This window comes from Oreochromis aureus, linkage group 16 (assembly GCF_013358895.1).
Source record: "Oreochromis aureus strain Israel breed Guangdong linkage group 16, ZZ_aureus, whole genome shotgun sequence".
Classification (NCBI taxonomy): Eukaryota; Metazoa; Chordata; class Actinopteri; order Cichliformes; family Cichlidae; genus Oreochromis; species Oreochromis aureus.
Genome location: NC_052957.1, coordinates 1,069,299 through 1,095,525, shown reverse-complemented (window position 1 = coordinate 1,095,525; position 26,227 = coordinate 1,069,299). Strand labels below are relative to the sequence as shown.

The 26,227-nt window shown below is 44.3% G+C and overlaps 1 protein-coding gene across 1 annotated transcript; it reads left to right on the top strand.

Moving 5' to 3' along the window:
* On the top strand, window positions 1–26,227 carry LOC120433681 (interferon alpha/beta receptor 1a-like). Its single transcript, XM_039600372.1, has 7 exons — window positions 1–685; window positions 3,963–4,101; window positions 14,687–14,871; window positions 16,511–16,665; window positions 24,084–24,234; window positions 24,318–24,463; window positions 25,025–26,227. Exons 1-7 carry the CDS (start codon window positions 622–624, stop codon window positions 25,172–25,174), a joined length of 990 nt encoding a protein of 329 aa, XP_039456306.1. The 5' UTR covers window positions 1–621; the 3' UTR covers window positions 25,175–26,227.

The following is a 26,227-nucleotide window of genomic DNA, read 5'->3' as shown; positions in this document are numbered from 1 at the left end:
ACAGTCTAGGAGCTGCAATAGCAAAGGCACGGTCGCCTCTGGTTTTCAACCTAGACTTAGGTTGCATTAAGAGCATCTGGTTAGAAGATCTTAGGATTATACAAATGAAGAAGCTCTGTTAAATAGCTAGGGGCAATGTTATTTAAGATTTTATAAGTGAGTAAAAGAATTTTAAAATCAATGCGAAATTTCACAGGAAGCCAGTGTAAGTTGGCTAAAACTGGAGTCATATGATCATGCATTCTGGCACCCGATAAAAGGCGTGCAGCAGCGTTCTGTACTAATTGCAACCGGTGAAGAGAGGAGTGAGGGAGGCCTAAATAGAGGGAGTTACAGGGAGTCCAGTTTAGAGGTAATGAATGCAGCTTTTCAAGGTCCTTGGGGGAGAGGAAAGGCTTAGCTTTAGAAATTTGACGTAGCTGATAGAAGCTAGATTTAACCACAGCAGTACTTGTTTCTCTAATTTGAAGGAGCTATCCAAGAGTACCCCAAGGTCTCTTACGTTGGTGGAGGCCCCGCCCATGTTTTTATTTTGAAAACCACGCAGGAACAGAACTTCACGAATTACAGACGTCCCGAGGTGTGGAAGTTTCTCGGTCCGTGGGTCCTCTCAGCGGCGCCATGTCCGCCGCCCCCCGCCACAGAGTGGCTCTTCTTTACGGCCTCCTCCTCCTCTTCTTCTGCGGTAAGTCCCACAGCTGGCTGCGTTAGGATAGCATGCTATCCTCGGTCCGTGCCGCTGATTTACTTCATTATTTCCGAATCTACAGAGCGAGCCTCACCTGTGTGCCCCGCGGGCGTCTCACCTGCCCGCGTTGGGGTTTATATTTGAGATTAAAGGCGCTTCGTCTCGTTTTCGCCCGCAGCTGTTTGTGCGCGTGTGTGTCGTATCAAAGTGTGTGAGTACATCATTTCAACATCAAAGTCTTCATTTCCTGTGTTTCCCTTTAGCGATCACAGCTTCTACTGATGTGTGAGGCTGGGCTCATGCAGTGTAGGGTGACTGTTCAATAACTGGTCAATAACTGGTTAACAGTCGACCAGTGTGAGGCTTGGTGGTGCTTTATGGTTTAATGGTGGCGACAATAGTTTTACAGGGAGTCATTTAGAGTCGGTCAGCCTGGATGAACCTGCAGGACTCTGCTGACTTCATGACGAGGGTAAGCAGTGCTGTCATGACAGGTTCCCAGTGGTCACATTGGTTTCATACTGATGTGTTTCAGATGGCTGCTGCTGTAATGCACAGCTCTCCCCGTCAGTATGTCTCTAATATTTGTGAGCGGCTGCTTGTTGTGTGGATTCACTTTCATTTCACTTTGCCTCGGTGTGTTTCTCTCTGATTCATGACTTGAGTTTCACTGTGAGTCTGAGGCCACGCCTGTGTCAGTGGCGTGTATCTGCAGGCTGAAGGACACTTCCCTTCCTCACCTCAGGCACAGATTGCACAAACACTGTTTCCTGTAGTTGTGTGCCTGCGGTGGTGAAGGCTGGCACGTCGTTATTCAGGGCGGTGAGCCGACACCCTTTGTTGAGCCGACAGTTTCACCTTGAAGTTGTTCCGCTTTGGATTCGCAGCAGTAACACGTTTAGCGCACAGACCCCCCCACACTCAGCTCCCTGTCACTTCACTGCATTTTACCTCATATACACCATCAACATGTCCAAGCTACACTCGCTTCAAGTACGTTTGATGCTTGGAATGAATTTTCCCGTGTTTCTGGTCCTTCAAAAGTTCAGCAGATCTCCACCTGCAGGGCTGAAAAACTTCAGCTCTGAAGAAATCTGCGAATCAGCTTTAAAGCCACTGCAGGAGTCCCGATCTGAAGACTCGGCCTGTGTTTGTTAAAGCAGCTGTGAGCAGCTGTGTGATGCTTCCTTTATATCCTTTAGATTTCTTCTGCTGCGTACAAATAGCTCTGCTGTGTGTATAAAAGAGTAAAAGTGGTGAGAAAATCAAATCAGTCACTTCTGTCCCACACAGTCAGTGATTTCAAAGCGCCAGCGTGTTGAAACATGAAATAAATGCCGTTCCTGAATGTTGGTGACTTCCCAGCAGCGCTCAGGCTGGGCGCTGTGTTCAGAGAGGTGCACAACCCAGCGCTGGTACCTTCACAAAGTGCATTGTGGGTAAACTTTGAGGCTCGGTGTCTGCTCGGAGCGTCTGCAGGCAGATAATCCTCACCGCTGAATAATCTCAGAGTGGCTGTGATTCTGGGGGATTCTTGTTTTGTTGCTGTGGCCAGCACATCTGGATCCAGGTGTGGGGGAAGTCTGAGCTCCGTCTTTATCCACAGTTCCTCCTTCACTCTCACAAATGCTTTCTCGCTCATATTTTTATTCTGCTCGGAAACACCTGTGCTTTATTTTTGTCCCTGGGGCTGCTGGGTAAATAATCACTCTCACTCCCAGTGTGGTCAGGTTAGTCGCAGCACTTCCTGTTCCTCGGCAGACGCTGTGCTTGTGTTTTTACTCGATGTGCAGACGCTTGTTTTCGTGGCTGATACGATTATTGTTATTCTGATCACAGCCATGTGGACCTGATTTACAGCTGCCGGGCCAGCAGCTAAGGATGAAGGAACAACATAAGGGTCATGTGACAAGTTGATGGTTATTTTTCAAAATAAAAGCCTCACTTAGTTATAGGACCTAGGGATGGATAATTGGGGAGGGAATCAAACACGGGGTTCGTGTCCCAGACTGAGGTCACATTGACCACCTGTGGGCCTGAAGACAGAGACTAGAGGCAAGATGGCGGCAGCTGATCTGCTGTGTGTGCACGTGCATGTGTGCGTGTGCACGTGTTACAAACCCTCAGACCACACACACACACACACACACACACACACACACACACACACACAGCAGGGCTATAGACTAACGTTTACTTCTGTACCTTGTCCTTTTTTCCCATGTGTCTGCGATGACACCTGTAACCTGGGTGCACGTGACATCATTACTGGAGGTGGGGTTTATTTTCAAGCCATTTGAACTTAGTGAACGGAACATCTTCTTTGGGAATATCGTAGGCAATGTTAAACCTCATGTCGGCCTCTGATGATCTGTTTGCTGCTGCCTGAAAGGCCGTGGAAGGCCGATGTCTCGGGACTACTTCCTGTGAGGCCGCGCTGACGACACACTGAGCTGGAAAGATTTCTGTTTCTCTTCGCACACACATGTTGACTTTCTCAGAGTGCGAGAGATAGCTATATAGAATGCATAGTATGCAAACTGTTAACCCCACTCCAGCCAATCCCCCGCTGCCCGCCCCTCTCCTCCCTGTGCGACAAGCAGCAGGCACACCTGGCAAACAGAGTGACTATCTCTGATTGGTTTAGACCACGATATGAGCATAACGTGTGTCTGTTGTTGACCACACGGAGACTTTCAGAGTTGCGGAGATTTTTTTTTTTTCTTTTCTTTCAGCTGGTCGCGGTCTTGTGACCTACGTTTTTATTTTTTTTTTTTCAGTCGCACCTTTGAGGAAGTAGGTCACATGTTTAGAGCCTTGCACACACGTTTACTTTCTCAAAGAGAGAAACAGGAAACAGAAATCTGGGGCGCCTCTGTCAGTGCGCCCCAGGGTGGCTGTGGCTACATTGTAGCTTGCCATCACCAGTGTGTGAATGTGTGGATGACTGGATATGTAAAGCGCTTTGGGGTCCTTAGGGACTATTAAGGCGCTATATAAATACAGGCCATTTACCATTTACCATCAGTGTGTCGTCAGCGCGGCCTCACAGGAATCAGTCCTGAAACATCAGCCTGATTTGATTACTGATTGATTGATTACCAATAATCAGCATCAGGCCTGAGGAATCCTCATTGATCGGTCCTGTCTGATATCTCTGCCTAATTTCGACATATTTTTATTTGGACCCCGCCCTCTAACAGCTGGGGTTGGATGGACCTTATAATAGAAACAGAAGAAGATGAATGTATGTCACTCTGTTTCTGTCCTGCAGGTGGAGCCGATGGATCCGAGGTGCCGCCTCCTCAGAACGTCACCACGAAGACCTTGAACACCAACTACACGCTGAGCTGGGACTGGGCGCCGGGCGCTGCAGGGACCCACGCCGTCACCTTCACCACGCAATATGTGCTGTAAGTCTGAGAATCATGAGGGCGGGGCTTATTTACCTGTCAGACGGTGGACACAGGGGGGCGTGGTCCACCTGAAACATGTCTTCTTGATTCAGGTTCAAACAGGTTTGAGCTGAGAGAAACTAACTGTGAGCCAGCTTTAAAGTCAGTTACCATGGTAACACAGAGCGCTGCTCTAAAAGGGGAAAACAGCCCTGAGTAAAGAAAGACATCATCAATGGAGCTCTGGCACCAGGATTCACCATGGCAACGGGCGACTGAGCCGCTGTGGTAACCCAGCTAACAGCTGATGGAGGAGTCGCCTTTCACAACATCTGTCGTTACGACGGCGCCGTGAACGATGCGAGGAACATTTCAAACCTGCAGCAGAGTCTGAAGTTCAGCTTCTTTTCCTCCTGGCGGCCGAATCGCTAAAGATGTGAAACTCCTGTTTCTGTAAATAAAACCGAGCTGTGTGAGTGATAGCTCCTCTGCTGCTCTTAACATTAAACTTAGCCTTCCTCCGAATGGAGGCTGTGCTCCTTATCACGGCGTTGCCATGGTGACTCCTGGTATCGGGCTCGCTTTCATGGACTCGGGCCTGGGTGAACATTGATCGGCTTTACTGGAAGTAAAACGTCTCTATCGCCCCCTGGTGTCTGGCTGTAGTATAGGTCCTAAACCCCACCTCCTCCATGTTAGCGGATGGGACTGGGGTCAGGCTAATATAAAAAAATTCTCCTCATAACTTTTTCCAAAATTTTTTTTCTTACATTATCAGTAGTTCTCATTGCACTGATTTGTGTTCAGTTGGTCTCCTTTCTATTAAGTTTGATTCTAATTACGACCATAATGCTGTTAAACGTCATCACAACACTTCTGACTCGCAGCTGCAGTCACGGATAAACTTGCGTCTCTCTGTTTGGGAGTAGCAGATAGAGCGGGGATGCCGAGAGGAGCTCCAGCGTTTACGTTACTGACTGTATCAAACAGACAGCCTGAGGTGTCCTTCAGTAAACTGGACTACCCGACAGAACGACCCGAGGTAAGTTAAATGTGTTTGTAAGCTAATCCGTAACTAACGTCCTTAGCTAGCTAGCTAGCAGAAACTCGTTTTGTAAAGTTCGTTTAGCTAATCTGAGCAGGTGAATGGATTTACCCTGACTAAGGAAATGAAGAGAAATGCCCCGGGCCACTCAGTTACTAACTACCGTTACTGTACTTTTAGACTGTAAGAGCAACAGGCTGGACTCTTCAGCTCCTGTGCAAACAGCAGCATGTTTTCGGTCTCCTGTCACATCTGAAAGGACAGAAAGACCAACTTATAAAAAAAAGCTTGGACTTCAGTAACCCCCCATTAATTATTAATTAAGCATATAACTGTACCAAAGCCCAATATTTATGTGCTGATGCCAACTACGGCCACTTGACAGCTTAAGTTAAAATGTATGTTTAATTTTCCCACTTATGACTTTTTTTTAAACTAAGTTTGTTTAAAATATTCAGGTTAAAAAAACAGTCTGAATTGTTGTTAATGAGGTAGGTTCACAGTCACACGTGCAGTACTCTGTACAGCTTTACATCCTTGAGGAGGAATAATTTAAAGCATTAATGTTTGTTTCTCAGTTCTCAGGCAGCAGCTCACACACTGCTGATAACACCTCCGTATGTTGGAGACCAGGATGCAGCACAGACTGAACCAGGACTCAAACCTGCTCCATCATCTCATCTGTGCAGATCTCCATTTACAAAGCACCAACAACTCAAAGGTCAATATTATATTGGAAAAACATGAGTATATAAGGCTTATTTTAATAAACAGTTCAGCTGTCAGCAGAACTGTAGATCAGATCCTGGGTGTGTGAGGACAGAGAAGGATCAGCTGTATTTCAGATCTGAGGGATAAATTTTATATTTCAGTTTGTGATGATTCTGTTGTCTTTGTGATTACAGGAGCCGTCCTCAGATTCAGACCTCAGCACCTCCCAGTGACAGCAGACAGATCATCCATCATGTTCACATGTTAACTACAAAACTAATGACAACAGTACAAAGGTTAAAGCACCACATGTGCTGTCAGTGAAAGCTGCAGCTGTTTATTGATAAAGTTAAACACTGACTGTATGAAGAGCACTTGATGTTTTCTCTGACACAATTAAATAAAACCAGATGAAGGTCAAAGGTCGTCACTTGTATGTTGAACTAAAAACTTGTCGTCTGGAATCCTTTCACTGTCTTTTGCCAATGGTGTGTTATTTATCATAAGCTTCTACCATCGCAGAGTCCAACACACTTCTGCCCTCAAGACGAAAGTTCAGAAGTGTGAAATCCAAAACATCTCATCACGTTTGGGCTGCTGACACCTTTTGTTGGTACTCGACTGCTAGCGCTAACAGCTCCCACAGTTTCTGTGCTCGCTGCAACATGTTTTACATTTAGATGGTACTATAAGGTGGAAGTGCTTCGGTGGTATACAAAGTCCTTTTTGTACAGTTTGTACAAAACCACGCTTTTATCAAGGCTTCTACCAGGTAGTCTTTTGAAATGAAATCTGCCTCCGATCACTCCTAGCAATGCACTTTCTTCTGATACTTTAGCTGTGTCCCAATTCAGCGACCGCACGCTTCGTAGTGCACATTTGTAGACCGATTGCGTCACAACGACGCGACGAAGGGTGTCTCAATTCGAAGAGTCCTCAAAATGCGGTCGACAAATGTGCCCTTCATTTCCCCAGATTTGAAGACTGGGTCTGGTGTAGCCTTCGTGACCCAACCTATCCCACAATTCATATCCACACCACCACTGCGCTATTTTTTTTTTCGGAAAAAAGCGGCGGATGGCTGAAGGGGAGCGGCCGAAGAGTTAACTTTTAAAAGTAAGTACTGAATATGATGTCACTTATTTATGTGCAAATGTTTAATAATGAAGAAATTTAAAACATTACTGTTGGCCACATGTCGGCAAAGTTATGTGACATTAGTGATGTTTGTACTAACTTGGTTTTAAAGCCTCTACTGTAAAATATACGCCGTTCAATAGTCGACCTTATCTTACAGAGAATGTGATGATTTTATGGATAATTAAAGTCAGTCATATATCCACAAACACAACAAGCTGAAAGAAAGATGCTTTAATCACAGGAGTCACACATGTGTCCACTGGACCATCTGGAACTCTTCTTGTTTAGCACTCGTAATAACACAAACACTAAATCCTCCTTCTCTTGTGCTGTTTTGTAGCAGTGTGTACACCTGAGACTGTCACCTGTCTGTCTGTCCTGCACTCTCTCTCTGTTTCTTTCTCTCTGATTGTGGAATAAAAGTATGAACATGTATTTATAAGTTACACTTGTGTTTGAATCCTGCAGCTTATCACACATTTGATTTCCATGTGTGACGACTGCAAGTGTCCAGAGTGAGGACAGACTGAGGGACCCACTGCTGCACATCATCTGTGAGGCTTTGCACCCCTGATGATCCACCAGGACAAACTCAGCAGTGTGTGAGGAAGAGGAGGAGGAAGAGCCAGCAGCAGCTGACAGATGGAGAGAATAGACAGACTGTTCCCTGTTTGTGAAGGACTGCTAGGAAAGTTTAACATAACTAATTGTCTGTCCTGAATCAGTCTTATTAGGTAATGTTCAAATAATGTTATCATCCCAGTGTTTTCAGTGTGGGAGAAAGTACTCAGGGCCTTCAAGTTACACACTATGAAAGGCAGCAACAAGTTTAATATTCAGAAACCTAAAGTATGTATCAGCAGCAGAATGGAGCTAAAAATAAATGTTTGTTTCAGTTCTATGAAGCTTTGAGTATTTTGGATTAGTAGCACTGCTGTGTTTGTTGCATCATATTGCTGTAATTGTTTATATGCTTTATATATTCTGAGGTAAGTTGATCTATAGTGTTACATCATATTCTATAAGGATGTTATGTGTTTGTAGACTTTCTGCCCAGTTTGACCCATTTAGCAGAAGTCGGCCTGTTTAAGGCTCTGATATCTATTCTGTATGACTTAAAGCAGTTATGACATGGTCTGATTTTCTCACCCAATGAAGGAATATTTCATATATCAGTCTGATCTTCATTCTATCAGACACAGTTATCACAGCTCGTACATTTTCTTTTTACACATATATATAAGCATTGATACAGATTTAGTAATGCCAACATATTAAAAGAACAATATTTGGGGGACTTCCGGTAAGCCGCCACATGGAGTAGTTACGTCGTCGCTCGGCTCCGCTCAATTCCTTTTTCAAACTTTACTTTCCTAACCTTTCTTAAACCGCCAGCTAGACACATACCCATATCCCCCTACGGAGCACTCTTATGGCTTCAAAATCAACTTCGAAGAATAAGGCAGGTAAAAAAGACGACTCATCTCCTGACCTAATGGTGGGCCCCATTGCTGGGCATAAAGAGGAGCTAGCAGCAGAACTCGAGGCTGAATTTAAGTCTTCCTTCACTCAGCTGGAGGCAAAGTTCGATCAAGTTCGCCTAGCAGTGGATGAACATGGCCAGCGTTTGTTTTCGCTCGAGCTGGCGGCAGAAGATGCGGGTCAGCGGATCGAAGAGCTCAAAGAAGCATATGGTAACCTTCGAGAGGCTAACTCCAAACTGGCCGCCAAAGTCACCGACCTAGAAGGCCCCAGCCGTCGGAAAAACCTACGAATACTTGGCTTAGCAGAATTCACGGAAACTGACTTTTTCTCCTTTTTTCTTCCTCTTTCTTCTTTTTTTCTGGGGTGTGTTTGCTACTATTTTTATTTGTTGGTTTTTGCTTTGGGGTTTCTTTTCCATACGTTTTCCATACGTTTTCCATACCTTTCTACTGTGCTGTTTACACTAACAAAGTGCGCTGTCAGTCTTCCCTTCTGTTTTTGTCTGTTTGTTTTCTTTTCTTCTTCTCTTTTCGTCTATAGGGTAGTCACTCTTCATTCTTGATTAAGGTTTCAAGTACATTTTCCAGACTTGAGTAAGAGCCGAGTTAGTAGTATTTCTGATCTGGAAGCTGTTTCCTTTTGGAGGAATGCATGTTGTATGGGGGAGCTTGCTGCTGTGTTCTCCAGTAGCTGTCCTTGGCTCAGGGCGAGGGAGGGGGGTTCAGGTGGGTGTTTTGTGTGTTGTTGGAGGGTCTCTTCTTTTAACCCACAGAACTCATATGGGGTGTTGTTCCATGTTCTATTCTGGGCTTCTCCCATACTTTTCTCTCATCCAGGTATGACAGACTGTTTATACATCCCTTCATTATCTTCCTATGATCTTACATGATTAGTCCTTAAACCTGCTCAGCTGGAACGTTAAAGGTTTAAACCATCCCATCAAGAGAAGAAAGGTTTTTGCACAAATTAAGCAAGAAAATGCCTCCATCTTTTTACAAGAAACCCATGTCAGAGGTTCGGATAACTCACGGCTTATGTCTCGGTGGGCGGGGCAGCAGTTTCATTCCTGTTTTGAGGCCAAGGCCAGAGGAGTATCCATTCTCATCAGCCCTAAGGTTCAATTCGAAAACCATAACGTGATTTCAGATCGACACGGTTGTTTTGTCATTGTTTCAGGGAGGTTGTAGTTTTGGTCAATGCTTATGCTCCTAACACAGATGATCCCAAGTTTTTCGAACATCTTTTTTCTAATTTACCAGACCTAGCCTCGTACTCTTTGATACTTGGCGGAGACTTAAACTGCTGGTTGGACCCTGTTTTGGATCGATCCTCATTAAAACCGGCCTGTCTGAGTAAGTCAGCCTCGCACATTCATTCCTTTCTTTCTACATATGGTGTTGCGACTTTCATCCATAAATAAAGCCACGGCCGGCTGAGTTGGTTGTGTTCCTGTGACGTGCCTCCAATAATCCATAATGAATCGTACTTGTACTTTGCGTATTTATTTTAAGAACAAAACAAAACAAACTTTTGTGCTTTGAATCAGATTAAAAATAGCGCATGCATTAACTGATGTGCCAAAAAAAATGACGGTCAACAGAAAAGTTTGCCCACAAACCACTCACCCAACACCCCTGCTGCAAGCACCAAGATCGGGTAAATAGACTGTGACCACACCCCATGCCATCACCTGAGATGCAAGTAAAGCTATACACCTGTGCCATCATAACAAATAAACAAAACATAAACTTTGACTTTGGCTCTTACATATGGTGTTAGGAATATTTGGCGACATCTGCACTAGGGCTGGGTATCGTCACTGATTTCTAGAATCGATTCGTTTCCGATTCACAAGGTCCCGAATCGATTCGATCCACGATTCGATTCGATTTGAATCTGGGAAATTTTGACAGTCAGAAATATTATAATTCAGATCAGTACATTTACATATTTTTGTATCTATAAAAAGGAAGCTGACACACGCAAGACTTTATCAAAGGTGTGAGCGTCACAGCAGAGGCCTTTGTGTCAAAGTAGCTGAAGATAAAACACAAAAACATGAAGGTGATTTTCCTGGCCTGGATTTTATAAAAATATTCTGCAGTACATCAAAAACGAAAGAAAACCATTAATCAACACATGAACATTACCTCTGACGTTACAGCGGTTTTATTAGAGACACAGCTGAGCGTTTTGCATTTTGCATAATTTTAAAAAGTTTAAATTTGTTCAGTATTGAACAGCAGAAATTAGGTTTTCTTTTCGGAAGTATGTAAAACGAAAAAAAAAAAAAAACAGCTGCCGACAGCGCTGTAAACAACGGTAGACTTGTGCGTAACAAGCAAGCGAATAATGCAGAAAACAGATTTTTAGACGGGAAACTGTTCTTGAAGTACAGAGAGAGAGAGAGAGAGAGCTGTGCATGAAGTGTGATTTTTATCCTGGTGGAAGCAAAACAGTAAAAGTCAGAGTGATTTCATGACGATGTTTATGTGAAGCGTAGTTTGGATCTTCTTCTGCTGCTGGTTCGGTCAATATTGTTTGGAGAGAGATCAAACTAACAGCTTTAGAATCAGCGCTTTCAGCCCGACCGTGTCCGTGCAGTTGTTGTGCCAAAAAGTGATTGCCGTCCGCGGGAGCGCGCGCAGCCGCTTAACGCTGCAGCGCCCGTCGGGTGAGAAAGGCGACATCTCACTGATTCTGATCCGCGGGTCCGCGCTGTGTGTTTACGTCCTTGTGCAGAATCCGTGTTCCTGCTCTCATTTACTGTCTTAGCTGTTTGGTGGTTGTTGAAATTTTGTGAGGTTTCACCTGAGATTCTGGCGTTTCGGGCAAAATAAATTTATATTAAAAAATCGATTCAGGATTTTAATGAATCGATTTCACGTTATCCAAGCCAGAATCGATTTTAATCGATTATTAAAACCCACCCCTAATCTGCATCCAACTGACAGGGAGTATTCCTTTTTCTCTAACATCCATCACACTTTTTCTAGGATAGACTACTTGACTAGTATTGCATGTACCTGTGAATACTGTGCCATACTTATATCAGACCACGCCCCTTTAATTCGGACTCTGTCTATGCCCGACTTACCTAGAACGGACAGGAGTTGGCGTTTTAACCCCACACTACTATCTGATAATACCTTTCTGGAATTTATAAATAACCAAATTAAACTCTCTTTAGACACCAATCTTTCCCCAAATATTTCTAGCCTTTTAGTTTGGGACTCAATGAAGGCCTATCTCCGAGGACAGATCATTTCTTTTACAGCTAATATGAAGAGTGTGAACTTAAAAGAAAGGCAAGAATTAGCCGATAAAATAAGACTTGGACCATCACTATGCACACAGTAAGGACTCTGAGGTTTACAAGAAACGTATTGAACTCCAAACCAAATTTGAGCTTCTTTCATCTCATGCCGCGGAGAGGCAACTCTTAAAGAGTAGGAGTACATTCTTTGTGCATGGAGAGAAATCAGGCAAACTCCTAGCTGACCAAATAAGGGGTGTAAAGCCACGTCAGTGCCATTAACTCGGATGACGGGCTTGTTACTGATCATGCCAAAATCAATGATGCGTGAAGCTTTATTCCTCTGAATCTCCCACTGACCACTCACTAATCACAAATTTTCTTAAAAGCTTGGACTTTCCTGAGCTGGCAGACACCCACAGAGATGTTGGATGTGCCATTTTCAAAAGAAGAGATTAGTGCTGCAATTTCCTCTCTACAGTCAGGGAAGTCCCCTGGCCCAGACAGCTTTTCGGTAGAATTTTTCAAATCATTTGCCCCACAGCTTGTACCTCTACTCCACTCGGTTCTATCTGAATCAATGCTTTTTGGAAGCAGTAAACTTGTCCAGGGCATACAAAGAGGTCAAACTGGACACAAAGTCTCTCTCTATGCTGATGATTTATTGCCTTTTATTTCAAATCCACATACTTCCCTACCGTCTATACTGTCTCTACTCACGCTTGTCAGTCAAGTCTGATTATAAATTAAATCTGTCCAAGAGCGAACTTTGTGTATCAAATGATGAAGCGTTTCAAATAAATTTGTCGGGTTTCCCCATTAAAGTGGTCAAAGAGCAGTTCACCTACCTGGTTATTACAATTACAAGAAAGTATAAACAACTTCTCAAAGCCAACTTTTTTACACTATTGAAGAATGTCAAACAAATCCTTTTACAGTGGACGAATTAATTCAATTAAAATGAATATCCTTTCTAAATTCTTATACTTATTTCAATCTTTACCAGTCTTCATCCCCAAGTCTTTCTTTACAACTCTAGACTCTATAATCTCCTCTTATATTTGGAAGGGTAAACAACCTCGAGTAGCTAAGGTGCATTTACAGAAACCTAAGATTGAAGGGCGTCTGGCACTCCCCAACTTCCGTTTTTACTATTAGGCTGCCAGTATTCGGTCCCTGACTTTCTGGTTGCAGTCTGGGGAGGGCGTGGGCCCCACCAGCCGGCTGGCAATGGAATTAGAGTCAACTCAGGGTGTTTCTCTTGCCTCCTTTCTGGGTTCTTCTCTTCCTTTATCCATTGACAACTTTACATCTAATCCGATAATTACGTATGAAATATCTAATAGATCACTGTCAAAGATACTTGTCTTTGAGTAAAGATGTGAAGTGATAGGAAATATTAATAACTGCAACTTGAATCTTTACTGAAGTTCAGTATTTGACACAGAGTTCAAGCTTGGCCATATTATATTTACATCACCAAAGTGTAATGACACTAGTCTCATGAGCGACATCAGCTAATTGTTATTTACTAGCTAATCTTAAAATGACTGTTCAGTACAGAAATGAAGCCCAACTATCATGTGTTACAGTCCCGCGGTCTCAGCCTCAGATACTCAACAAATCAAAACATTTCATAAAAAACAACAAATGAACAAAAGAAACATTTTTTTCTTCTTCATTTATGTCAAACAATTCTGTATGAAACGTTCCTAGCGGTTAGTATCATTTTTGCTAGGCAACCTGAGCAGTGCGACGGAGGCTAGACCGCCCCACGTAGACCGCGAAGGCCGCATACTCCGAAGTGTGCGGCCCCTGAATTGGGACACAGCTTTTGTAGCGCATCAGTGTATCGTTACCTTTGAGGGAGCTGCTGGTGAAGATCACGAGTCCTGCTCGAGTCATGTGATGAGCTTCAGTTTTCCTGATGTTTCTGAAATGATGCCTCTCAATGGATCAACAGAACATCTGGCACAGGACAGCTAATTTAACATGTGATCAGTCGCGGTAAACCCATCAGCAGATGAACTGGACCAGCCGGGCTACGTAAAAAGTGTAGGGGGTGTCTTTGTGGTCACGTCCAGCGGGTGTGTGGGCGGGAACATGATGCAGACATTTCACCTCAAGTCACTACTGCACAGACTCTGGCTCCAGAAATGCAACATAGCAGCCTCTACAGCCAGCCAGGTCATCCATCTTTTCTACAGTCATTGGTCAGGTCCTGGTGGTGTCAGCTGATGTGAGCTGCTCAATACGGTTAATCCAAACCAGCGACAGGAAGCTGCTTACTGGAAACCGGCTCAGTAACAGCCAGCTCTTCCTCACAGTTGAAGCAGAGCATGAGGAAGAGCTGTGAACTTATTGTTTATTTATTTTATCTTGTGATTTTTGTTTGTTTTTGTTTTTATTGTTCTTCGTTTTGTCATTTTATTGTATTCTTAATTGTTCTTGGGTGTCTTGAAAGGCGCTTTTAAATAAAATGTAGTATTATTATTATTATTATTATTATTGTTATTATTGTAGCTCGTGTCCCGGCTCGTGTTTCTCCTCTCTGGTTTCACTGGAATTCATTTGAGACGTTTATTAACCACCTGGCCTGCCATCATGTGATCACATAAAGACCTTTTAACTCCTCGCTGATATTTTAATACGAGTTTAAGTGTAAGTTAGAGTGTGCTCCATGCCTCAGAGAGGAGCAGCCTTCCTTTTCGCAGTTTTCCTCCCTCGTCCCCATCATCCTGCTTCCACAGGCATTAACCTCCCAGCCCTGACCTATGAAACGCAGATGACGCCTGTTCAGACACGTTTACTGAAACACGGCTGGTGTGTTGCTGTTGTAATTTGATTTTATTTGAATGAGAGCTCTCCCTCCAGACCCGCCGAGTATTCGGGGAGGAGCGAGCGAAGACAGAACACAAAGAAAGAGCAGAAGGGTTTAATGTGTTTTCATGTTCATGTCTCCTCAGGAACCACCAGCTGAACAGGAAGCCTCCAAACTGGATCACAGCGTGCAACCAGACGTCACACCGGTCATGTGACCTCACACGGTTCAAGCTGTTTTTCTGGGGCAACTTCATGCTCCGGGTGCGAGCCACCGTGGACGGGCGGCACTCGGAGTGGGCGCAGAAGGAGTTCTGCCCCAAAGAGGAGGGTAAGACGAGTACTCGGCTTTCCAGGAAGTGTGACGTGCACATGCTGCAGCAGCGTGTGAGCACACAGCCTTCGCACAGTATCGGTGCAACAGCTGAGAGGTGCGCTCAGTAGAGATAAAGATCTCCAGCTTCAAATATCTGACTGTGAATTGTGCGTCCATGTGTGAGGCTCTCATCGCTGAAGTAAACGAACCAGAGTCAGTCAAGCAGTCACAGAAAGTCTGTGCAGGTGTTCATTAGTGATGTGTCCTGTGTGTCGAAACTTCGAAGCGTGTGTCGGGTAATATCGGGGGAGTTTTTGTGAAGCGCGTATAGATGCTTGCTTTGATTACGTATGCAGTGACGTTCGAGGCCTCGCGGGCAGTCCGTACCACGTGACTGATTCAGGAACTGGCTCGCCGGTTCGCGCCAGATTCGAAGTAAAATGGGCAGCAAAACACAGCTGATTCCACCATCACGTTGTGTTGTGGAACTGGATTACGTACGTGCTACATAGCTACTTGAGCATTTCTTCTTCGATGGAACCAGCAAGGAAGAGATTTTTTTTTCTCATCTCTCCTAATAAAGTATGCACACAGTAATAAATATCACGAATGATAAGTACCATAATATAAATAAACAACACTAAAGATCCTATAATCTGATTTCTGTCTTTCAGTTTATTAAAAAGTGAAGCGCCACACACTAGTTTGTGTCATTATCCAGATGTACATAAACATGATTACACAGTTACACAATCATACCAAAACTCTGTCCTGATAGTTTCCACTTTCTCCTTTGTATCAGACATACTGAGACAATATTCCGAATAAATAACTATGAAAACAATTTATTTCTTCAGTTTAGAGGTTTACACATCACATCATTATAATCAAAGAGCCTGTTTCACTTGAATCGTCCACTTGATGGCACAGTAGAGCAAATGAATCATCACAATGCTTCGAACCACGAGTCGACCAGTTGGATGGAAAGCTTCAGTTCATCACGAGGCTTCATCTCACCATCACTAGTGTTCATTACACATCCTGGGACCTGAACTCACCTGTGTCTGAATCATTAGTGTAGGTATTTGCTTACCTGAGCCGTCAGTTTGTTCTTCCTCACATCTGCAAATATGCAAACCCAGCAGCAGAGCTCTCTGCAGGTACACCAATACAACGTACGTCTGACGGCATGTTGAGGATTGGTGAATGAGACCATTTGGTGACTCTCAGAGAAGCTTCCTGAGATCAGGATGGTCCCCTTCAGCTTCTGTTCAGACTCTGGCTGCAGCTGTGTGGGGAGTCTGCAGTTATGCAATGACTGCTTCAGCAGTCTGAAGAGCCTCGCTGAGCTGAAGACGATCAGAAATGAAACCGTGAGCGAGCTTTTCAGCATCTCGCTCATCAGAGCTCTCACCGTCGCTGATTTCTGTCCAGTCAGAGTGAAATCTTGGTTTCTGTGTTTCTGTCTGTGTCCTCAGTGAAACTGTCTGCCATCATGGTGGGAACTGCCCCCTCTCCAACCACACCAGCATGACGGAGCTGTAGCAGTTGGAGTGGACTGTTAGAGAAGCTGCAGCTTTTTCATTGTGGTTGATTTTGTCCAATAAAAACTGGAAACTCTGGAATAACATCTCTCCACATCTGTCCCCCTCAGCCTTCATCGGTCCACCTGATGTGACTCTTCATGTCACTGGGACATCTTTGGAAGTCAGCATTAAAGACCCAGTGTTCAAGTATTCAGAACTGAGGGAGGTGTACACCGTGGCCACCTATAACATCACCTACTGGAAGAGCAGCCCGAAGGAAGAGGTGGGAACGCCGGTTTGTAGTTTGGACCTTGAACGTGTAGAAACAGTCAAACACAGGAAGTTAGTGATGTTTCCCACACAGCTGATGTGATGGGCCGCGACTGCTGCTCAAACTAAAGTGACCGTCTGAGGGACTGGAGAGCCAGGCAGCTGTAGTTCACTCATGATTTCAGCCACGTTAGCAGTGAAATGAAAACTCAACATTAAAAGAAATCAAAGATGAACATTTTTAAAATAAAAACTAAACACTTTATTAAAAAAGAACATACAAAAACTAGAAAGCGAAAATTTCAGAAGAAATTTTATGTGTGCCTATGCCGCTGCTATTCAGTGTAGTTTGCCATTCATATAGCTACAGAGAGCAAAACTCAGAAGAGCACCCATTCTCCACCATGAACTATGGTAAAACAAACACGCTCACGCTTCACAGATAACAGCTTACAGTTTTGTGTAAAGATGAAGTTACCGTACAGCGCCGATTTGCAGGCGCTGTGCACACAGGTTCATGAGCAGAAGTCCCATTGTACCACGGCAGATCCGACAATGTTTGCATGAACACGCTTTGAAGCATTACGTTATGGACCACTTTTCACACATGGTTGGTGTACCCAAACAGCCGGCTGTAGCTTTTCAACTCACAGCCCGACACACACCCAAAAACAGCCGAGAGAGCACAGACTACGCCCGAGAGGCGTGATTGCAGGTGCCGCTCAGGTGGGTCCACCTCCCTGCAGCGGCACTGCAGACCACGCCCGCCACACACATCAAACACGTAAAATAAATATTTATGCACTTTTGCATTCACTTTTTGTTTTTGTTATTTTTACACAGTGTTCTGAATGATGAACAATGGTCTACAGCCAATCTTGTGTATTATTATACAAACTTTGGTTGTAAGATTCAGATAACTATTTAATAAAAGCTAAATATTTTATACAGGGTGTGCAGAATTATTAGGCAAATGAGTATTTTGTCCACATCATCCTCTTCATGCATGTTGTCTTACTGCAAGCTGTATAGGCTCGAAAGCCCACTACCAATTAAGCATATTAGGTGATGTGCATCTCTGTAATGAGAAGGGGTGTGGTCTAATGACATCAACACCCTATATCAGGTGTGCATAATTATTAGGCAACTTCCTTTCCTTTGGCAAAATGGGTCAAAAGAAGGACTTGACAGGCTCAGAAAAGTCAAAAATAGTGAGATATCTTGCAGAGGGATGCAGCAGTCTTAAAATCGCAAAGCTTCTGAAGCGTGATCATCGAACAATCAAGCGTTTCATTCAAAATAGTCAACAGGGTCGCAAGAAGCGTGTGGAAAAACCAAGGCGCAAAATAACTGCCCATGAACTGAGAAAAGTCAAGCGTGCAGCTGCCAAGATGCCACTTGCCACCAGTTTGGCCATATTTCAGAGCTGCAACATCACTGGAGTGCCCAAAAGCACAAGGTGTGCAATACTCAGAGACATGGCCAAGGTAAGAAAGGCTGAAAGACGACCACCACTGAACAAGACACACAAGCTGAAACGTCAAGACTGGGCCAAGAAATATCTCAAGACTGATTTTTCTAAGGTTTTATGGACTGATGAAATGAGAGTGAGTCTTGATGGGCCAGATGGATGGGCCCGTGGCTGGATTGGTAAAGGGCAGAGAGCTCCAGTCCCACTCAGACGCCAGCAAGGTGGAGGTGGAGTACTGGTTTGGGCTGGTATCATCAAAGGTGAGCTTGTGGGGCCTTTTCGGGTTGAGGATGGCGTCAAGCTCAACTCCCAGTCCTACTGCAAGTTTCTGGAAGACACCTTCTTCAAGCAGTGGTACAGGAAAAAGTCTGCATCCTTCAAGAAAAACATGATTTTCATGCAGGACAATGCTCCATCACACGCGTCCAAGTACTCCACAGCGTGGCTGGCAAGAAAAGGGTTTAAAAGAAGAAAAACTAATGACATGGCCTCCTTGTTCACCTGATCTGAACCCCATTGAGAACCTGTGGTCCATCATCAAATGTGAGATTTACAAGGAGGGAAAACAGTACACCTCTCTGAACAGTGTCTGGGAGGCTGTGGTTGCTGCTGCACATAATGTTGATGGTGAACAGATCAAAACACTGACAGAATCCATGGATGGCAGGCTTTTGAGTGTCCTTGCAAAGAAAGGTGGCTATATTGGTCGCTGATTTGTTTTGTTTTGTTTTTGAATGTCAGAAATGTATATTTGTGAATGTGGAGATGTTATATTGGTTTCACTGGTAAAATAAATAATTGAAATGGGTATATATTTGTTTTTGTTAAGTTGCCTAATAATTATGCACAGTAATAGTCACCTGCACACACAGATATCCCCTAAAATAGCTAAAACTAAACACAAACTAAAAACTACTTCCGAAAACATTCAGCTTTGATATTAATGTGTTTTTGGGTTCATTGAGAACATGGTTGTTGTTCAATAATAAAATTATTCCTCAAAATACAACTTGCCTAATAATTCTGCACTCCCTGTATGAGAGTAAGAAAGAAAAGTATATCTTTGTGTCCACCTTTCTCTGTTAATGCCCTACCTGGCCCCTGGCAAAAGCTTTGCTAGATCCACCCCTGCACAGTTACCAGCTGTCAGCTAAATAAAAAAGGAGCTTGGTGTTTATTTCTCTCAGAAACAGTTCATAACTTCCTTCAACTCATTCATGTCACCTAAAAAAAGGTAAACCTGTTTCTCCATCACCAGTTCAGCTCTGATGATTCAGTAAGGTCATCTCCTGGTTTCGACCAGCCGCTTCTACAGCTGTGGCTCCAGCAAACATCAGCTGATACTAGAAATTAAAATCAAATGAATTCTAACAACAGCTGATCAAGCTTAAACGTGCTGCTGTTGTTTAGCGCGATAAACAAACAAGAGAGAAAAGCCGATCATTGATCAGTTTCATGACTGAAGTTTGAACAGGCGAGAGAATGACAGGGGAGGCTGTCATAAACTCCATCGTGCTAGCTACCACGCAGTACGAGTTATTATAACTGATTGTAAAAAGTCAGCACAAGAAAAATAAACTACACCTAAACTCGGTTTATATCTGACCCAAATAGAGTGCAGGTCATAACTTCTTACCTGAAATTCAGTTCACCTCACGCTCCGACCGGCAGCCGCCTGCTTCTCCTGCCTTCGGTTTCCCTGATCCACGATCTACCACCGGTCGATCGGCGGTCGCCCGCCGCCTCGTTCCCGCATGTTCTTTCTGACACACACCGGTGGATAGCTGCCCTCGGTTGTAGCTCGCGTCAGCGACTACCAAACAACTCAGTTATTTTTTCCACATCGACCAGCATCTGGACAATCCACCGCCTTTCACTGTTTGTACCGTTACTAAAAAAAAACCCTCATCGGCTCATAAAAGCGAAAAATAAGTCCAGCTATGACCCTGAGTCAAAAGACAGCCAGCTCGGGTTAGCTAGCTACCTGTCTAGCTCTTTGCAGGCACCGAAAACATCAGAGCTAATATGGGATGTCTTGGTAACACGAGCAGATATTTGAAGTTTACATCTGGCCAATCCACCACCTTTCACTGTTTATACCGTTACTAAAATGAATAAATAAATAAATCATCGGTCAATATAAGCGAAAAATAAGTCCAGCTAAAACACATACTGTCGGCGAGCGACGGGTGCTGACACGAGTTTCACCCGCCTCAATATAAGCCAAGCCTGGGTGCTTTTTCACGAAGGGTCGCTAGCGGTGCTAGCTAACTATGCTAGCGGCACTAGCTAGCTAGCCGCTATCAGCAACACGTAAGAGAACTGCTGCTAAATAAACTACACCTAAACTCGGTTTATATCTGACCCAAATAGAGTGCAGGTCATAACTTCTTACCTGAAATTCAGTTCACCTCACGCTCCTGCCTTCGCTTTCCTGATCCACGATTGACCTCCAGCGTTAGCAATCGCCTGCCCGGCCTCATATGTCTCGTTGGCGGCATGTCCTTTCTGTCACACACCGTGGGTAGCTGCCCTCTGTTGTAGCTCCACCACCAAACAACTCAGTTATTTTTTCCACATCGACCAGCATCATCAGCCCATATAAAGCGAAAAATAAGTCCAGCTAAGACACAGACCCTTGCCGGCGATCGGGCGATTAAACAAATTTTAGCCACCTCACTATCAGCCAAGCCTGGGTGGTTTTTCACGAAGGGTCGCTAGCCGCGCTTAGCTAGCTAAGCTTAGCGGCGCTAGCTAGCTAGCTAACCGACTATCAGCAACACGTAAGAGAACTGTTGCTAAATAAACTACACCTAAACTCGGTTTATATCTGACCCAAATAGAGTGCAGGTCATAACTTCTTACCTGAAATTCAGTTCACCTCACGCTCCTGCCTTCGCTTTCCTGATCCACGATTGACCTCCGCGTTAGCAAACTGCAGACGATCGGCGGTAGCCTCACCGCCTTGTATGTCTCGTTCGCGGCATGTCCTTTCTGTCACACACGGTGGATAGCTGCCCTCTGTTGTAGCTCCACCACCAAACAACTCAGTTATTTTTTCCACATCGACCAGCATCATCAGCCCATATAAGCGAAAAATAAGTCCAGCTAAGACACAGACCCTTGCCCGGCGATCGGGCGATTAAACAAATTTTAGCCACCTCACTATCAGCCAAGCCTGGGTGGTTTTCACACGAAGGCGCTAGCTAGCTAAGCTAGCGGCTTAGCTAACTAGCCGGCTATCAGCAACACTTAAGAGAACTGTCGCTAATATGGGATGTCTTGATAAAAGCGAGCAGATATTTGAAGTTTACACACCTACATTCTCGCCTGAAAATATCTTAAAAGTGTATTTTGTGACCTAGAAACACGAATAAAAGACATAAAAGCGAAGTGGTGTCCGCCATTGTTTAACTCGGCAGAGGGGTGCTATGAATTATGGGATATGGAGTTTTGTAACAAGCATACAGATTTTCAGCCGTACTACTCCCGGTATACCACTAGAGAGAGCCAACCCACCACAAATAAAGTCTGTTTCTATGGAAATTGGCCTAAATTTGCACTAAAATCTAAATATTTCAAAAACTATAAAAGTCATAAACACCAAAAGTGTATACCATACTAGTCCAGCTCCAGCCGCACAAAATGATCTAACATATGTAACCCTATTTTCAAAACTGTTTGGCAGAGAAGCGGGAAAATTTTCACTAAAATATTAATATTTAAAAACTATAATAGTTATAAACACCAAAAGTCATAGCACACCATTCCTGATCCAGCCGCACAAAATGAGGTAACATATATGAAGCTTGTCTCAAAACTGCGAGGCGAGTTTTAGCTGCAAAATTTCAATGAAACTGAAGAATAATAATAATAATAATAAATCCGACGAATAGTAATATGTGTGCCTCTTGTCATAGGCACACATAACTAAACACTGAAGATATACTCAGTAATAACTATATGTGTAATTACATCTTTGAACAATTTTCTTAAACTTATCATTAATCTGTTAAAAATAGGCAGGAGCGGCTTTGTGGTTTGTAGAAGCTGTTTACCCACCATATTTGAATACAATGGCTGGGAAAGACATCATGTTTTACATACGTGGCCAGAGACTGGCCACAGACGCAGCATGCCAAAGGCGGAGTAGAGAAGCCGTAGGTGTAGACATAAAAGATCACACCTGTTTTGTCATCAGAAAAGGGTTCCCTTCTCTAACCTCAACAACTCATGGCTGAGCTTCCCTGACTTGTACTGGCCTCCTGTCACAGAGTTTCACAGCCTCCTTCAGATTAAATAAAGGTGGCGGCGTCTCGCCCACCATTGACAGCCTTCCACAGGCTTGGAGGTGGACGCGGTCCAAACAGTAGCAGGAATACGGCCACAACCATTATGATGTACAGTCCAAATTTCATGTGTTTGATCTCTTATAGAAGCATGTTTGTCCTACAGCAGCCACCGTAGTTAGAGCTATGCACTTAAATTGTGAGGGATATCTTAACAAGGTTCCAAGTAGAGGTTCAGCATGCAAGAAGAAGAAATGTGAGTGAGACAAAACAACACTTAAACTGAAACAGGCTGTTTTACACCAGTTCAGGACCACATGCCTTTAAAAGGCCAAATCTGTGCAAAAATCTGGATTCATTGTGATTTTCTGTCAGGTAGTCACACTGCCATGATGTTCTGATGGCAAAGGCAAAAAAAACTTTCCCTTGTTGAACGTGGTCGGGTTGTTGAAATGCATAGGCAGAGTCTCTCGCAGCACGCCATCGCTGCTGAGGTGGGACACAGTGAGACAGTCATTTGGAATTTCTTAAATCTTAAATTCTTAAATGATCCTGAGGGTTATGGAACAAAAAAGTCAAGTGGAAGACCCAAAGAAATGTCTCCAGCACTGAGCCGGAGGATCCATTTGGCTGTCCGTCAACACACTGGACGATCCTCGACCCAAATTAAGGTCGTTACTGGTGCCGACTGCAGCCCCATAACCATCAGATGGCATCTGAGACTGAAGGGCTTCAAAAACAAAACACGTCTCCAAAGGCCTCGTCTCCTTGGACACAACAAAACTGACCGTTTTGACCAAACTTGGGACATTGAAAAGTGGAAGAAAGTTTTATTCTCTGATGAGAACAAATGTAACCTTGATGGTTTCCAACGTTACTGCCATGACAAGCAGATCCCACCTGAGATGTTTTCTACACCCCACAGTGGAGGGAGCTCCATAATGCTCTGGGGTCTTCCTTCGGTGGAACAATGGAGCTTCAGGAGGTGCCGGGCCGACAAACGGCCGATGGCTGTGTCCAGATGTTGCAGAGAGCATCCCTCATTGCTGAGGGCCCTCGTCTGTGTGGTAACCACTGGGTTTTTCAGTAGGATAACGCTACAGTACACAGTGCTGCAGGACAAAGGGCTTCTTCCAGGAGAAAAACATCACTCTTCTGGACCATCCTGCTTGTTCCCCTGACCTAAATCCAACTGAGAACCTTTGGGGATGGATGGCAAGGGAAGTTTACAGAAATGGACAACAGCTTCAGACAGTAGATGTCCTTCATGCGGCCGTCTTCACCACTTGGAGAAATGTTCCCACTCACCTCATGGAAACGCTGGTATCAAGCATGCCGCAACGAAGTGATCAACACGAACAGTGGCGCTCCTCATTACTGAGTTCATGTTTGGAACTTGATTTATGTGTTGGAGGGTTTACCTTTTTTGAGGTGTGGTCCTAAATCTTTGATGAGCTGTAAAACAGCCTGTTTCAGTTTAAGTGTTGTTTTGTCTCACTCACATTTCTTCTTGTTGCATATTGAAGCTCTACTTGGAACCTTGTTAAGATCCAACCATACAAAATATGATTTTTGCTATTTTTCAAGTGGTTTTAAACTTTTGATCTGGATTGTGTCAAAGAATAAAAAGATACTGAAAACCCCTGACCTCCTCTCTGCTGCCTCCTACAGGTAAAAAAGATCCTTGAAACGAGGCAGGACCGAGTGGTTCTTAATAACCTGGACCCGATGAGCGAGTACTGCGTCCAAGTCCAGATCATCTATGAGATGAACCCCAGACCGGGCGAGTACAGCGACGTCGTCTGTGAGCACACCGGTGACGGTAGGCACTGCGGTCAGACAGCCGTCACAATCACTGAAGGTGTCGCTGATGGGCTCACCTGGTGCTGTGTGGTTTTCTTACAGTGGATGCAGCTCCGTGGGTGGCGGCCGTGGTGGCGTTTGTGGTCATGGCCACAGTGGTGGCTCTGGTGGTGACTCTGGTGGTCTACTGGACACGAATCTCCAAGTTCCTGTGCCCAGAAGTCGTGCTGCCACCACACTTTAAAGAGGTGTGTGTGTGTGTGTGTGTATAGGTGTACGTGTGTGTGTGTGTGTGTATAGGTGTACGTGTGTGTGTGTGTGTGTATAGGGGTGTGTGTGTGTGTGTATAGGTGTGTGTGCATGTGCATAGGTAGGTGTGTGTGTGTGTGTGTGTGTGTGTGTGTGTATAGGTGTGTGTGTGTGTGTGTATAGGTGTGTGTGCGTGTGCATAGGTGTGTGTGTGTGTGCGTGTGTGTGTGTGCGTGTGTGTATAGGTGTGTGTGCGTGTGCATAGGTGTGTGTGTGTGTGTGTGTGTATAGGTGTGTGTGTGTATAGGTGTGTGTGTGTGTATAGGTGTGTGCGTGTGCATAGGTGTGTGTGTGTGTGTGTGTGTGTGTGTGCGTGTGCATAGGTGTGTGTGTGTGTGTGTGCGTGTGTATAGTGTGTGTGTGTGTGTGTATAGGTGTGCGTGTGTGTATAGGTGTGTGTGCGTGTGCATAGGTGTGTGTGTGTGTGTGTGTGTGTGTATAGGTGTGTGTGTGTGTGTGTTCTTTAATGTAACACTAACCTTTCTGCCCCGCCCCCTCAGTCTCTGCTGCCTGCCAACCCCTCCATCTACCCGGTCTCGCTGCCCTCTGAGCACTGCGACCAGGTCAGCATCATAGCAGACCACAGGACTGAGGAGGAGGAGGAAGGAGGGTGCAGCACACAGCCTGATACCTCACAGGAGGGGGGATAGGAGGAGCAGGAGGAGGTGGGATGCACTTTAAAGACTCTGAGAATCGGCCTCTGACTGTGAGGTTTTAGAGCTGTGAACTCTGCAGCAGTGAAGTGATGAAGACGAGCAAGAACAGGTGAAGCCGGCCCAGGTGAAGCCGTTCCCACTGTCACAGGCTGCTGTTTATGCTTTAATAGTTTATTCATGTCAATGTAAATGTTTTATTTTCTACTTTTTTAAAAATGTTTTTACTGTTTTTTTAAATACCATAGCATAGTTTATTTATATAGCACTTTAAAAACAGAACATTCCTGACCAAAGTGCTGTACAACAGAAATAATAACAGGGACAATAAGAATAATAAATACAATAAATAACAATAATAATACCAATAAAATAATAGTGTCAGTTACCCACTGAGTCAAAGGCCAGCGAATAAAAATAGGTTTTTAACCTGGATTTAAAAACCACCGCTGATGTAGACGGCCTAATGTGAAGAGGAAGATCATCCAAAGCTTCGGGGCCACAGTAGAGGACGCTCGGTCTCCTCTAAGTTTCAGCCGATTTAGAGACTGAGAGCAACAGCTGACCAGAGTGGACGGGGTGGGCATAGGGCTGCAGCAGATCAGACAAATATACAGGCAACAGACCATTTAAGGATTTAAATTCCAGTAAAAGGTTTTTAAAATAGATCCTAAATTCAACTGGAAGCCAGTGTAAGGAGGCCAGAACCGGAGTAATGTGCTCAGATTTTCTTTACCAGTTAAAAACCATGTGTGTGACACGCCCCACACTTGCAGTAGTCCAAGCGTGAGGTTATAAAAGCGTGGATGACAGTTTCCAGCTCACGCCTGGACAGAAAAGGCTCGACCTTCGACAGACGTCTGAGGTGATAGAGTGAAGATTTCACCACCCCGTTTACGCAGTGTCGATTTTTACCCCAAGATAAGTAACTGAGATCTTCAGGTAAATGTTTTTACATGTTTCTAAAGGTTTTAATGATTTTAAAAAAAGTTTTTTAAAGGTTTTAATGATTTTTATTGATTTTTTTAAAAAATGTTTAAGATTTTCATG